At 42.3% G+C, this 14,416-nt stretch overlaps 1 protein-coding gene across 2 annotated transcripts in view; it reads right to left on the bottom strand.

The window, feature by feature from the left end:
- The window catches only part of RAB3GAP1 (RAB3 GTPase activating protein catalytic subunit 1), a 1,600,561-nt gene that overhangs the window by 1,355,508 nt on the left and 230,637 nt on the right, over window positions 1-14,416 (bottom strand). For both annotated transcript variants that reach the window (XM_069616562.1, XM_069616561.1), the window contains exon 6: window positions 4,544-4,660. In XM_069616562.1, coding sequence (XP_069472663.1) covers window positions 4,544-4,660 — 117 coding nt within the window. The remainder of the gene's footprint in view (window positions 1-4,543; window positions 4,661-14,416) is intronic.

The raw sequence follows: 14,416 nt of genomic DNA on the forward strand, positions 1-14,416 counted from the left end.
ATGAAACCCGATCCCACTAATCTATAACTGCCAGGTATTGTTGCATCTTGGAACTGTTGCGGCATGAGAAATCTAATCGCTTGGCATGGACGTGTGGCGGTCCATCTTAGACCTGACGTCATAATGTTGCAGGAAACGATGGAATGTATGAAATTGTATTGGATGGGTACAGTGCTTTTAATGTACATGCGCGACGCCATTCGTTGGGGTGCCCATGTGGTGGAGATGCTATTCTTATTAAAAATAGCTTGAAGGTGTCTTCTAAATTAGTGGATAAATTAGATACATGCATACTGGTGGAATTGCAGTTCAGCAGGTGCAAGCCCTATGCCTCAATCCTGCTGTCCATTTATTGGAACCCCAGTGCAGTACCCATGGACTCAGTCATATTGGAATTAACTGAAATGCTGGAGAGGATTTCAATTTACTTCCCTAAGCATGAAATTTTAATTGGTGGAGATTTGAATTCCTGTTTGGAGATAGAGGGATCCAATCCCCGGATATACCAGTCACATCTTTACTCCCAACAGGCCTTTAGTAGAGGCAAAATATGGGTTGAGTTTTTTTGAATCATGGGGAATTTACCCTATTCCATTAGCTCCCCATAGTATTAAAGCTTCTTGGCAGCGGGGACAATTTTCTTCCCTAATAGACTACATGCTTGCATCTGGGGCATGCGCTGGATTGCTTGACCCCATTGTGATTTTGGATGTGGGATTGAGTGATCATCGGATGCTCCTCTCGAATCTCCACGTTGGGGTCGAACCGTATGAAGTTATGGTGGCAACGACATTGATTGAAAATGATAGGCATATGTTGTCTGTGAGATGGCATCCAAGTATCTGTCGCAAAATGGTGTTCCTAATAAAAAGAGACTTGTTGGTGGATAACGAGAACTGTCCATCTAGGGCTATTGAGGAGTCAATCAATTTATTGAACACGATGATGATCCAAAAGCACCTGGAGTGTTTATCTAGGGCTTGTATTGGTGTAAAAGTACCAAAAGCTTCACATAAATATATGGCGGAAGTTGCGATCTTGAAAGCTGGTAAAAATCGTGACCTTCGGTTGGCAAGATTTGGTTTTATAAATATCTCAGCATATAAATAAAAAAAAATTCTATTGTAGCACACTTCAAGTCCAAAATGAAATTGTTGCGCCATGCAGCTCACACTCTTGAAAACCAACAGATGTTGGAACAACTTTGCAAGAGAAACACCAGAGAAGTGTGGGTTGCATTAAGAAATCCTCTAGGAAAGGTGGACCGGCGCATGATTGCGATTATATCTGGACCAGTATGGCAACAATTTTTCACAGAAAAATATGCAATGCCAGTTGCATATAGAAAGTTGGAGTTGGAGAATCTACATCTGAAGATTCTGACTGAATGTCCTTGGATACTTAGTGACATTATCTGGGCAATCACTCAATTAAAGTACTCTAAAAGCGGCTGGGCCAGATGGACTGCCTCCCTGTGTTTACAAAGATGATCCACACTTTCGGGCCAGATATTTATTGCCTTGTTACCAGCGAATATATCGTTCGAGTAATATACCATCCTCGTGGCTCATGGCAATTGTGATTCCTATTCACAAAAAGGGAGCTCTGAATGACCCGGCCAACTTCAGGCCAATTGCCCTTATAGATACGGCGGCTAAAATATTTGCTCGCGTGGTATTGTGGGATTTGGAGAAGTATGTCATCTCAGCAGGAATCCTATCCAAAGCACAGGTTGGCTTTCGGAAAGCTGTGGGCACACAGCTCAATGCATCAATTCTTGGACATTTGCTTTTAGCATCTCGTACCAAGGCTAATGGACCAATTTATATGGTATCTCTAGATTTATCAGCGGCTTTCGACAGTGTCTTCCGCATCTGCCTTTGGCAGAAGATGCTGTTCTACGGGATTCCATCGAAGTTAGTTGCAATTATTGCAGCCTTACACCGAAATACATCATACAGGGTCCGCATCAATCCGGAGGGGTTATTATCTGACACTATCCCGACAGAAATCGGTGTGAAACAGGGCTGCAACGTGGCTGCAGTACTTTTTCATCTTTATTTGGCGGACATTGAAAAGATTCGGGAGGGAGCAAATGTATTCCCGGTTAATCTCTGCAAATTACGCTTGAATTGGTTGGCCTTTGCTGATATCATCATATTGTTTGATAAGGTACCCTTTGGGCTACAGAATGAACTAAATATTTTTCATGAATACTGTATGCTCAATAATATGACCATCAATTTGGCTAAATCCCATATTATAAGTTTTACAACAAGGAAGAATCCGATAAGGTTCAAGTACGTAATAAATCTCAAAACTACAGTCATCATGGACGAGATCACGTATTTGGGTTACCATATTTCAAACATTTTGTCTCTCGGAAAATGGCGTGGTCTTTTGACCGCTAAGCTGAATACTTTGGCTGCTCAAATGAGAATCATTTTCTCCAAGTATTGTAGGTACTCCCTTATGCCTTTGATATATTTTTATACTATGAAAGTAGAGCCTACCATACTGTATAGTTTAGATGTCTGTCTGTTGAATATGGGTCCCATTTTGAACTCTCTGCAGAGGAGTGTTTGGAAAAAAGTTCTGGGCCTTCCAAGATACCTGCCGAATGCAATCTTGCTACACGAATTGGGTCTATACTCTTTGGCGGATAAATACGAATGGCGCATGTTTAATACATATTGTAAAATGCTTTCGGCGCCGCCAAATTCGCTCTATGAGGATTTCAGGGCAATGCTACAAGCAGATCAGCCTGAATCAATCTTGGAATTTAAAGGACGTATGTCCAAAACTCTGCCCTGAGTACCCTGAACATGTCACATCAGGAGCTTATTAGCTCCCCAGGGAAAGCCAAAACCAGGCACTATCGGAATGCCTGGGCTCGCAACGGAGACCTAATTGCAGGCTATACTTCATTTAATACATATGCCAAATTTAGACATGCTTTTGCCCCTCATTTACCCTATATCCTGTGCTTTCCTGATAAGAACGCCAGAAGGACCTATATGAGATTTCATTTGGATCTCATCCATATGGGATCGCGCATTAAGAACTGGTCAGGGGTCAAGGAAGGGGGTTGTTGGGATTGTTGTAAATTCTGTTCCAACCGGAAGCTGCCTGAAACTCTTGAGCATCTGTTCATGTACTGTGTTCATTTTGAGCAAAAAAGGCTCCTCTGTTTAGGTAAATTTTTGGGGACCAACTCTCAGCTTGAACTGAATTTTATTTGGCTGCGTTGTATGTGGGGCCAGTCCACTGCAATAATGTTGGCAACAGTACGACTGGGAAATATGATTGAGGACGATCTTGTATGCTTAAATGGTATTATGTATCCAGCAAAAGGGCCCTCATGTGAAGTGGGTGTTTAATACCTCTTGTAACTCACCCTATTGTGGTTCTCACTATCTTCACCATAACTATGAAGTTGATTTAGGTTTCGTCCAAAAGGTTGATTTGTTTAAAGGTCCACTTGGATGTAAGTCCCTTTTAGGGTTGCATCCTATGAAGGATGTTGGGATGTGTAATGTGACTAGAATTGCAAATAGAATGTACAACTTTTCTTTGATTACTATTTGTTCTATATGGCACATTAAGGAACTATGCGAAGAAACGTGATGACTGAGATTTAACGCTCGATTATGTAATTTTCTGGTTTTTTCTTCTTTTTGTTTTAAAAAAATCTGAAGTAAATGTATATATCTGTTGGTATTTTGTATGATGTTATATGTATTTAGAAGTTTTAAACTTTTGTAAAGGTTAAATTAATTTTTACTACCAAAAACAAAAATAAAGAAAAAAAAAATTACAAAAAAAAAACATTCCGTTCTACCTTTTATTAGCTTGTCTGTGCCAAGATTAAAAGTGACAAATAGTATGCACATTCTTCATGACCTCCATTGCAATGGGAATATTCCTTTCCAAAGCACTAGACAACATCCCCGTTGCATCAAAAGACAGGCAACACAAAATGTGTTTTAACTTTACTGGGCCTCAATGGTAAAATGTAGCCAGAGTAAGCAGATGTGCAAAACTCTGCACCCACATGTGGGCATACCCCCAATTTATGGAAACAGACTGGAAACATCTAAAATGTCTGGCTGAAAATGCATAAGTTCCTGCTTCTTACCCACTGCTAATTCCTCTGGATTGAATCCTGTTGCATTATTTGTAAGCCCTATGAAAGCAAGGTTAAGACCGATTTGAATTTGGCAGGCACCCTACCGTAATACAACATAAAAGCTACAATGCAACGAATCTGACCAGAGTGTAAACTCTACTACTCGGTTACCGGAGGGGTGAAATGAGTGGAGAGTGGAATGCCCTTTCTTCACTTTTGCACAGTTTTGATTTGACCAAACATGCCTTCCATTAAAACGTGTCCCCGCTTAAACAATGCACAGGGTTTGCACAGATATTTTGTACTACAATAACCAAATTAACATGGACTGATCTACTTTCGTAACACTGCCTAAAAGAGCAGGATTATTCCAATCAAATGATAATAAAACACACATTCAAAAACATGACCTACCAGCCAGTGTTTCCCAAAGCAATGGAAACTGAACTTAGAAGCAGGTTGCACTTGGATTCACTTATAACTGCATCATTTGCTGCTGGCGCAATAACCAGAAATTCACGCAGCCCAAACCTAAAGCAGAAAAAGCACAAACAAGCGAGGAACAGTGAATGTGAGAAATATGAAACTGGAAAAAATTTGGCAATTTTTCATACTTACAAGTGTTAGACAAAATCTTACAACATTAATAAAGTGACACTCAGATGGCCTCTGTCAAATACACAATTTAGTGCAATATATATCCTTAAATCCATCCAAACCATTAGCGTTTGTGCAAGCCTATTAACATGGAATTTTTCGCAGACAAATCTTTTTGGGATCGAGCGTTTTCAGAAGGACATTTTATTCTGCTCTGTTCAAAATGGTCCAGCGGGCAGCAAGATGAATACCTCTACTGCATTCAGTGCTATAGAGGAGTTGCTGCAGACTTACATATTTTCATAAATTCCCGTGTGCCAACTTTATAGCAAACAGAAGTGTGATGGATATCATGTGGACCAGATGTGGGTCAGAAAAGCCTCTTCCTTTGAAAGAGGAGCGCTGTAATCTAAACACTTTAAGAAAGCCTAACCCTGAATAAATGTTTGTTGATTGGGTGTAATATGAAATATTTTTTATGGTAAAATCCCCCATCCTTTCCAATGCATGTGTGATTAATTAACCTGTGAAACATGAACCTGAATCCCTGTTGAGAGCCAAGCAGAACAACAAGTACATGGTTTACATGACCAATGAAACGTGGGCTAAGATTTTTAAGATTAAAGCCGGGTTTTGCTGCAGAAGCAATTTTTTATTATTATTTTATTTAGTACCTGGGGAATACACACTTAGAGACCATGCAAAAAAAAATCTACAACAAAAACAATCAAATCAACAAAGCAACCATAATCCTTTGCTGTTAACAAAAGGCAACATGCACAACATTAGCATGTTGAAATAACTACATGTTAAGCTCATTTGTAATATCCACGGCTCTTGAAAAATGCAAGAGAAATCATTACGAGAAGGATGGGCGACTTGGTCAAAACAGAAAGTACAGGGAAATTATATGGAGGCTAGGGAGCAAGTATGACAGGTCTAGGTTGCCTAGAGGCAGGCTATTAAAAGATACAAAGGTCAGGCAGAATTTCATTAACAAGCCACACATTCACTGTTTCTAGACACAAATCATGAAGGTTTCAATACGGCATGTTATAGAGATTCTTGTTAGGCATTACTTCTAGGGCTAAGATATAGCAACTTGCTTTGTTTACAGGGTTTTTCTGCGATAATCCCTGTTGCTATGGCTGTTGTAAGGAACCAGTGGTGGAAACAGTAAAGACAGACGCGTGATCAGAGTTCAAGGGTGTTTATTAAACTATATGCAGGTTGGAAAAACACCTAATCTAAACCAAAATCTAAGATGGAAGCAAGCATCGACCATCAAATAAAAATAGAAGGCAGTCCTAGTGGCATTGGGTCAAATATAAAAGGGGCCTATACTAAGAAACCTATTGCCAAACCTTACAACGAATACAAAAAGGGTGTGGGATAGTTCTCAAAAAAAGAAAGAAGTGTTCACAAATTATATTTTCGGAAGTTGTAACCTGCGTCTTCCTTCCCCACGTTTTGAGCACAGGGTAAGGTGGGATCTTGGAGCACAGCACACTTTCGAGCTTCCCCAGCACGAGACAACAGTTCTGTTCTAGTTTATCAGGAGCCTTGATGCTAAGTCTCCATTTCTCTTGAAAACGTCTTGCCTTCGAGGGCCTGACTTATTCAAATATCAACACAAAAGTTCCTTCAACAGAATGAAAGTTTGTTTCCTGGTTTTACTTAGGGTGAGGATTCTTCACATCTGGGTCCCCCTCTTCCGGGCGCTGACCCTTGTTCCTCATGGTTTTGGGTGATAGCTTTTCACCTCCTTAATCTTCATCTTTCGGGCTTGGATCCCAAAACAGTTCTTATCATTATCAAGGCCTTCGTGGCTGTGATTTCCTGGTCCCAAGGGCCTGACAGGTTTACCAAGAAAAAGAAAAAAAACAACGAAACACAAAGTTTGGTCCTATGCATTTCTTGGGTGATGATTTACCCCTGGATCTCCTCTTCTGGGCGCTGACCCGTCTCTTACTTTCAGCCTCCCTCTACCGGGTTCACTATGGCTTTTCCTTCACGAATCTCAATGTCCTTTTCAACAGTGCCAGTGGACATCCCTCGGCCGCGTTCACTTTTGTCAACACACTGTATCTAGCGACTTTAGGCTATGCCCCCTCTTTGTCAGCATCCCGCTACCAGGCTCACTCTTGCCAACTTCACATTCACATTCGTTTTCAATATTTGCGGGATTCACTTCCCTTGCTTTCTCATAATTCTTAGGTCAAAGGCTTTCGACTGTACAGGGATTTTGCTTGACCTCCTGTTGACCATTTTGACCTATCTTGGCGGCTCTGCTACGCCTTCTGGTATCTGTAGTTTTCATTCAGACGACGGGGATTGACCAGAGTTTCATGGATAAGCACCCACGTGGTGCCGGCCCTCTTTTGCAGCTGATCTCCCCTTTATAATGTTAGAGTTCTTTAAGCTTTTCTCACTTTGCGACTTTCATTCACGACAGCCCGGTTCTTTTCGTCTCTCCCCTCGACTCAACGGCTGTGATGAGCCGCATGGCATTCCTTCTAACTGCAGTCAAGCCCAGTACCACTGAAGCAGGAGTCTCCCTCGCTCCGGCTTATCAGCGTCAATACGCTTTATGTACCGCTGACATCTGCTGCAGCACACTTGGGCTATTGTCCTCAGCCTTCCGATTCTTTCAGCAGAGGCTTTGCAGTGTTTTGTCGAAGAGGGCAAGGTCTTGTCCCTCCTCGTCAGCCTCTCCATGTTTGCCGCCTTTCTCCTCCTCTTGAACTGCCGGGTCTGGATAGCTGTCTCGCCGTGCGGTCTGCCTTGCTCATACTGTGCTCTCTTGCTCCATCTTTTATCCCTGTGGGGAAGGGAAAGGGCCGTCAGGTGTGTGTGATTCTGATCAATAGCCGGACTTTGACTGACCCTTGTATTGGGACATGTCAGGTAAACGGCTCTGGTGTTAGTCCTTCGCTAGTGTGTCGTGCAAAAGTGTTCATGTTGGAAAAGGGAGGGGACGGTAGTGATTTTGAATGTCCTACATGGTAGAATGGGGAAAAGGTGTTGAAAGAAGGGGGATATCGTGTCTCACCCATTGGTGTCCCACTCACCGAGGACCCCCCATTCAGGCGATCCTCCCTCACTAGTCCACCCCCAGGAACTGGATCCAATAGTGATGGCTGTGTCCGGACCACCTGGATGACAGATCCCCGGGGTTTAGCCACGGAGACACCTTAAGGTTTTTCACATTGTGCAGATGAAATAAGTCTTTTAACTTGAGGGACGGATAAAAGGTATAGTAAACTTGATAAATATGTAATAAAGGGAATATACACATAATTTATCTGTAAAGATATCCTTTATGATAAAGTTGGGCAAAATAGTTTGTTTATTTATTTGGTAATGCACACCAAACCCTTAGGTAGCTGGGCGCAACAGATACAAGGATGCTTGAGGCTTGGTTACAACATGTAAATAGTACAGTAGATGAATTAGGGAGTGCAGTAGGTAAGGAGAAACATACATAATCAAGTGCAGTGGTCAGGTCAACAGCAGGGTACATTAGGTAAAGAATAGCATACATGGTCAGGTGCACAGATAGGTACAGCAAAGCAATCAGGTTTTAAATGTCATTCAATCGAAGCCAGTTTAACATGTTGCGTCTGAATCTAGGGTATGACTGTTCAGATCAGTGCATTCCAGGATAGAGCCGCTTTAAATGGGAAGCTGGCTCCATCAGATTTAGTTAGTTTAAATCTAGGAATTTCTAAACAATGGGAGTTGGATGATCTGGTTGGGCAGGGCAAGGTTCTTCTAATGATTCTCTCTGGGAGATATGGGGGTGTAGCATTGTTCAGGCATTTGAAGGTGAGGGAGTTTTGAGAAGGGTCCTGTCACAAATTTGTAGCCAATGATGGTCTCTTCTAATGTTGCAAATGTGTTCTCTGCTGGGTATGTTCAGGGCTGCTCTTAAGGCGTTATTTTGTAGTGTTTGCATTTTGTCTAAGATGTATTTGTTGGCTCCTATATATAAGGCATTGCAATAGTCTAGTTTAAACATTATTAGTGCATTGGCGAGCGGGATGATGCAGCTGGCTTTAGAGAGGAAGGGTCTGCAAGACCTGATGAGTTTGCAGGTATAGGCAAGTCGATGATGCCATAGCGTTAACTTGTTTTTTAGTTTTAGGGTACAGTCGAGGTAGAATCCTAATATTTTTACCTCGGTTACTACTTTAATTGTATTACCGTCAATGTTGAATGCAGCGTAGCCAGAGCCGAGTTATTTTAAGTTAGCATCAGAAGCCAGTATCAGGATCTCAGTTTTGTCATCATTCAGGCAGAGGCCATGTGATGCCATCCATGCCTGAATGAGGAGGTATATCTTGTTTACCAAGGCCGTGTCCTTGTCTAAATTGCTCGAAAGGGGTATGAGGAACTGGGTGTCATCTGCATAATTAGTGTAGGTGACACCCAGTCTGTCCAATATGTCGTATAAGGGCTTGGTAAAGAGGTTATACATTGTCGTTGAGATGCATGATCCCTGTGGAACGCCACAGGTGGTTTGGATCGGGTCTGCAGATGTTGAGGGGTAAAAGACTCATTGTGCGGTTAGCTAGGAAGGACTGGACACATACTATAGCATCACTTGAGAAATGGGCGGCTGATGCCAGGTGTTTGCATAACACTGCGTGATCCACCAGGTCAAAGGCCGATGCTAAGTTGAGGAGGAGTAGCGTAGCTGTTTTACCTTTGTCCTTAAGCTCGTCGATTTGGGTCTTCAAATCAATTAGTGCCGTTTCCATGCTGTGTTGCGGTCAGAATCCGGATTGGCGGGAGCCTAGTAAATGGTTAGCTTCAAAGTGGATCTGAATTTGAAGATAAGCAACCCTGTCAATTATTTTGAGGAAAGGGATCATGGTAATGAGTCTGTAGTTCGTCGGGATAGAAGGGTCTAGGGTCTGTTTATTCAGCAACGATAGAACCCAGGATTCTTTGAGTTTATTTAGGATTGTACTGGTCTTGAAGGAGGCATTAATTAGTTTTGAGATAAACAGCGCTAGATCTCTAGCTGCGTCCTTGATTATTTGTGCCGGGCAGCTGTCACCCTGACAATTTGAGGGCTTCAGGGATAGTATGACTTTCTCCGTTTCTAGAAAAGAGATTTTAGTGAATCTGAAAGGTGTGTCGGTGCTAGGACTTTCAGTGGGTAAGGTAGGTTGCAGCTCAGTGGAGATCAAGGATGTTTTTTTGTTGGCTATTTTGGTCTGAAGGTTTGCTATTTTATTGGAGAGGGCATTCTGGATGCTAGTGCACCATTGCTTGTCCTTAGGGACATTGTCTGTGGGTGGAATTGGGGTTTCCATTTCCCGGAGGATGGTAAATAGCTCCATAGTGTTGGATTTGGCCTTAGAGATTCTGTCATTGAATGTGTTCTTTTTGGTGAGGATTATTTCTTTTTTGTACATGTTGGCGAAGTTAGCTAACTGGACTTTGTTGTCATCCGTGGGGGCATGTCGCCATAAAGCTTGGAGTTTTCTTTTTGAAGTCTTAATTCTTTAAGATGGGGGGGGAGGGGAGAGGGGCAGGTATTAAGGTGGGCCTTCCGTTTACTTTTACGTAATTTGACTGGTGCAATGATGTCACGGGCCTTGGTCATGGTGTTGTTGAAAGTCTCTACTAGTGAGTTAGGGTCAGAATTGCTGGTAAGAGAGATAAGGGAAGGGAGTAGGTGAGGAAGTAATTTGTCAGCTGTAATGTTGTTTTTACTTCTGGTCGGGAGGGAGCGGGGGTGCCATATCTATGATTTTCAGCTTTTGAGGCTCTATTGTGGAAGAGAAGCCAATTAGGTGGTGGTCAGTCCATGGTTGCTGGGTTATTTTATTGATAGTGATAATGCAATTTTAAGTTGGCGACCCAGTCTAATGTTCTTCCTTTAATGTGGGTAGGAACAAGAACTTTTTGGGTGAGTCCATGCTCGGCCAGGATAGCTGCTACTAATTGGGAGTTTTTGTCCTTGGGGTTGTTGAAGCCCAAATTGAAGTCTCCCAAGAGTAGAAGCTGTGAAGAGTCTTTAGTGTTGTTGGTGAGGAGATTAGATAAGTCCTCCTCAAAGGTGCCTATTGTTCCTGTGGGTCAATATAACAGGTAGATAGTTAGCGTGCAGTTACTGGATATATGTAATTTGGCCGAGAGGCAGGATTTAAGTTGGGGTGGTGAAGTTGGTCTTACTGTCAGATTAGTTTTAGCTATAATAGTGACTACGATATATTGCAGCTAATCAAAGTAATTGTTCGGAATAAGGAAAGCATCTGGAAATATCCCACAGGGTCACAGAATGGTTCAAAATGGCCAAATGGACCACGAGTGACTCTCACAAGCACCTTCAAAAACAGAACGCCCACCCAACACAACATAGTTAGTGTATGGCCCAATTTAAGTCAATAGAGTTAAGTACAATGTCCACACACCGGGGTCCACGAGATAAGAGTTGAAAGATGACCATGAAGGATATGAGGGCCCCCCCAATTAGAGATCAAGACAATTTATTGCCATGCTATAGCACCACAGTGCTATTGTGGAGAGGGGCTTTGGCACCAAACGCTTTAGAGTTTGCAGTTTCACCGTGTATGGGCTAGCCAAGCAAGGACATGGCCTCAAACAGCAAAGACCCAAGGTGAGTCAGGGCAGGCCTAAGAAGGGATTTAGTGGAGAAAAGCATCTGAGATTGCAAAAGGGAGTACCTGGAAATTAAGCCAGAGAGGTTGTGGTCATTTACTGGATAGGCAATGTAAGCAATAAAGGGCCGTGCAGCCAGATGAGCAGAATAAAGCCCTCAGGCACAGCCAGGGCTCACAAATGAAAAAAATAAGCTGGACAAAATATGTCCTCCTGTCTCACTGCTGATGAGCCTGCATTGTGATTTCCTAACACAGCAGCCTGAGAGGTTGTGGCTGGTCCAGGTTGGAACATGAAAACTCCAGCCTCCGAGAAACAGAAGACCTTGGGTAAAGTCGAGAGAACCCCCACAGAGGAAGATGAACAGGCACTGCAGCAGTTTCAGTATAAAGATTGAACAATAGTGACACCATTAGGGTCAGAGGGCGTGGTCTGGACAAAGACTCACAGGACAAGCCATTGAAAACCTCCACACTGTACCAGAGTCCTGTGCGACAGGCCAGGGATACAACAAAGGGATCAGCAGCAGTGACGGCCATGATGGGCCTTTGGATACTCAGGATTCAGGGTCAAGTAGTACAGGCAAGTCTTTGATGTCAATGATTTTGTGCATCAAGTCCATATGAAGGTGGTCTGACACTGGCACATTCCACAAGCTTAAATCACACGCTCATGGCATCAGACACACCAGCTATTTCCCATACTTATTCCCTAGAAAGGGACATAAAGCTAAAGCAGGCCCTCGAGCAACAATCGAGCAGCGACCCATACGGACAAACCCAGGCAACAATAAACCAGAGACCCACATAGGGTGACACAGGGAACACACTCTAAACATCACTATGCACGTAAGAAACACCTACTTAGTAAGGGCATGGAAAAAGCAATGAACAAAGCAAGGCCAGGGCAAGGAGGAGAGGAAGACGTCAGGGGAGAAGGGGATGAAAACATACATCAAAATTCATCACCACCCAGATAGACACAACAATGTGCCAAGTTATAGTCAAATGTCAAAAGAAAAGTTCCTTACTTCAGATTATTAGGCACGGGTTTGGGTTTAAACCCAGAGGAAATGTTACTGTATCTAATTATACAGTGTGTGAATGGCAATCAGAATGGCAATCAGATTTAGATAGCATTTTTATTTATGTATTTATAAAGCATCGACAGCCCGCAGGCATGGATCTCAATATATGGTAGTGACAAATGGATATACAGCAATGTGACATAGACAAGATATAGTTAATCTGAGATGTGCGTTATTATGACATGGGGAGTGCAATGCATATGAACTTTCCTGAAATAAAGGACAAAGTAGATATGCTAAAAGATAACAGCACACAGAAATATTTGTGTTTACAATTAAGAGGAAGTGACATCACTAATGTATATAAATAAAAACAAAATGGTGACCGCGAGTGGAAAACACGTGGGACACCAATTGCGGCTGGATGATTCCTTACAGGATATCCTGGAATTTTGGTTATTCTTTGGTGAGTTTACTCAAATTGTTAGTGACATATGCAATATTGATCAGCAATATTATCTAACTATGCGCAATTTAGCTAGTCCATGGTGAATCATGGGACACATGAGTTTTAATTATTATTTTGAATTTTGCTTTCTAGCTTGAGAATGAACTCTGACTACAATACACAAATTAATATACCTTATGTGTTCGGGGACTGTATTGGTGAGTAATTGGCTTTAAAATCGAATCTCTTAATAGAGCATGATGATTTATACCGACAGTATTTATAACAAACTAATTATCTAATTTCAAAAGATACAGTCAACAGGGAGGCCTAATTAGAGACTCCAACAACATATCAATGAGAATAAGCTAGCACTGTGGTAAATGCAAATCCGAATAGTTATAATTACACTTAGGTAACAGGCACCTTTTGCACATCGACAGTAGGAGAGTCATCACTATCCAGCACATAGAATGCCCTAATGGGTGAATAGATAAGATGGGCTACTTTTGGCTCTAATTTTACGACATTAATGGACAGTCATAACGGAGTGTGGTTGTTTCACTTTATCTGGGGTTGCCATTCAAGCTAATTAGCACAATAAACTAACACAAGAGGTGATCTTGGTTGGGTTTAAGATTTGTAATGATGATTATATGTGAGATCTCCCAACTAACGACGTTATTTTATTTTTTGTGTTCCCTTTGTTATTGCTCCCTCTACGCAGTTATGTTGAAACGCACAGGAACTATTTACCATTTAAATTTTGTTTGAGAATACCCAATGTACTTTTAGTAAAATTTGTGTTCATTTTATGTTATTGAACTATGTGTGATTAAAAGTCTTCACTAACCCAAATGAAAGGGCAAGCTTTTGTGACTCAAAACTCCTTCCAAATACCAAAGGTTGGGTCAGCGGCTATTGACCAGCCAGGCCGCATTACCAGGGAAAGGGCTTACTCGCTCTTTCCCAGTGATCATGCGCAGGGCTAGTCATAGCGCATACTTGCTCAGGTTATTTAGCAAACGTTAAGACACAGAAAATTTGATTATAGTTTACTTCTATGAATGTTTTGGGGGATTGGGATGTGTTATGCTGAATTATACTGTGCACTGCTACCATATGCATGGTCTCTAGAGGTTCTCGAGACTCTGTAAGAAAGTGGGTGGGGTAGATTAGTGAGGGAAGAGAGATAAGTTAGAGGTTGTGCTCTTCTGTTGATGCTTGCAGAACCAGGAGAAACCGGCGCCTGTGCGGTCTGCTTTCTGAGTGTGCTTTGAGTGGGCGTGTTATGTCCAGAGGGGTAACGTCCAGTGTCTGGGCTGTTTGTTGTTTGTGGCTGTTTGTTCTTGTGGCAGATGTGTGGCTTGTGTATTTGTGTGTGTAATATGGCTAGCCCTTTTGGGCAGGTGTGGCACATGGGGAGGAGCAAGAAGCAGGGGGTAGTAGGTGGAGCACAGCAGGATTCAAAATCGTGGCAAACCTCACAGGGCAGCCAGATTCAACACAGCAGAAACTTCAGAGGGCAGCAGGATCCAAAGTAGTGGTAGACTTCTCAGGGCCGCTAGATCCAACAGTG

This window comes from Ambystoma mexicanum, chromosome 9, assembly GCF_040938575.1.
Source record: "Ambystoma mexicanum isolate Mex_15411 chromosome 9, UKY_AmexF1_1, whole genome shotgun sequence".
NCBI lineage: Eukaryota > Metazoa > Chordata > Amphibia > Caudata > Ambystomatidae > Ambystoma > Ambystoma mexicanum.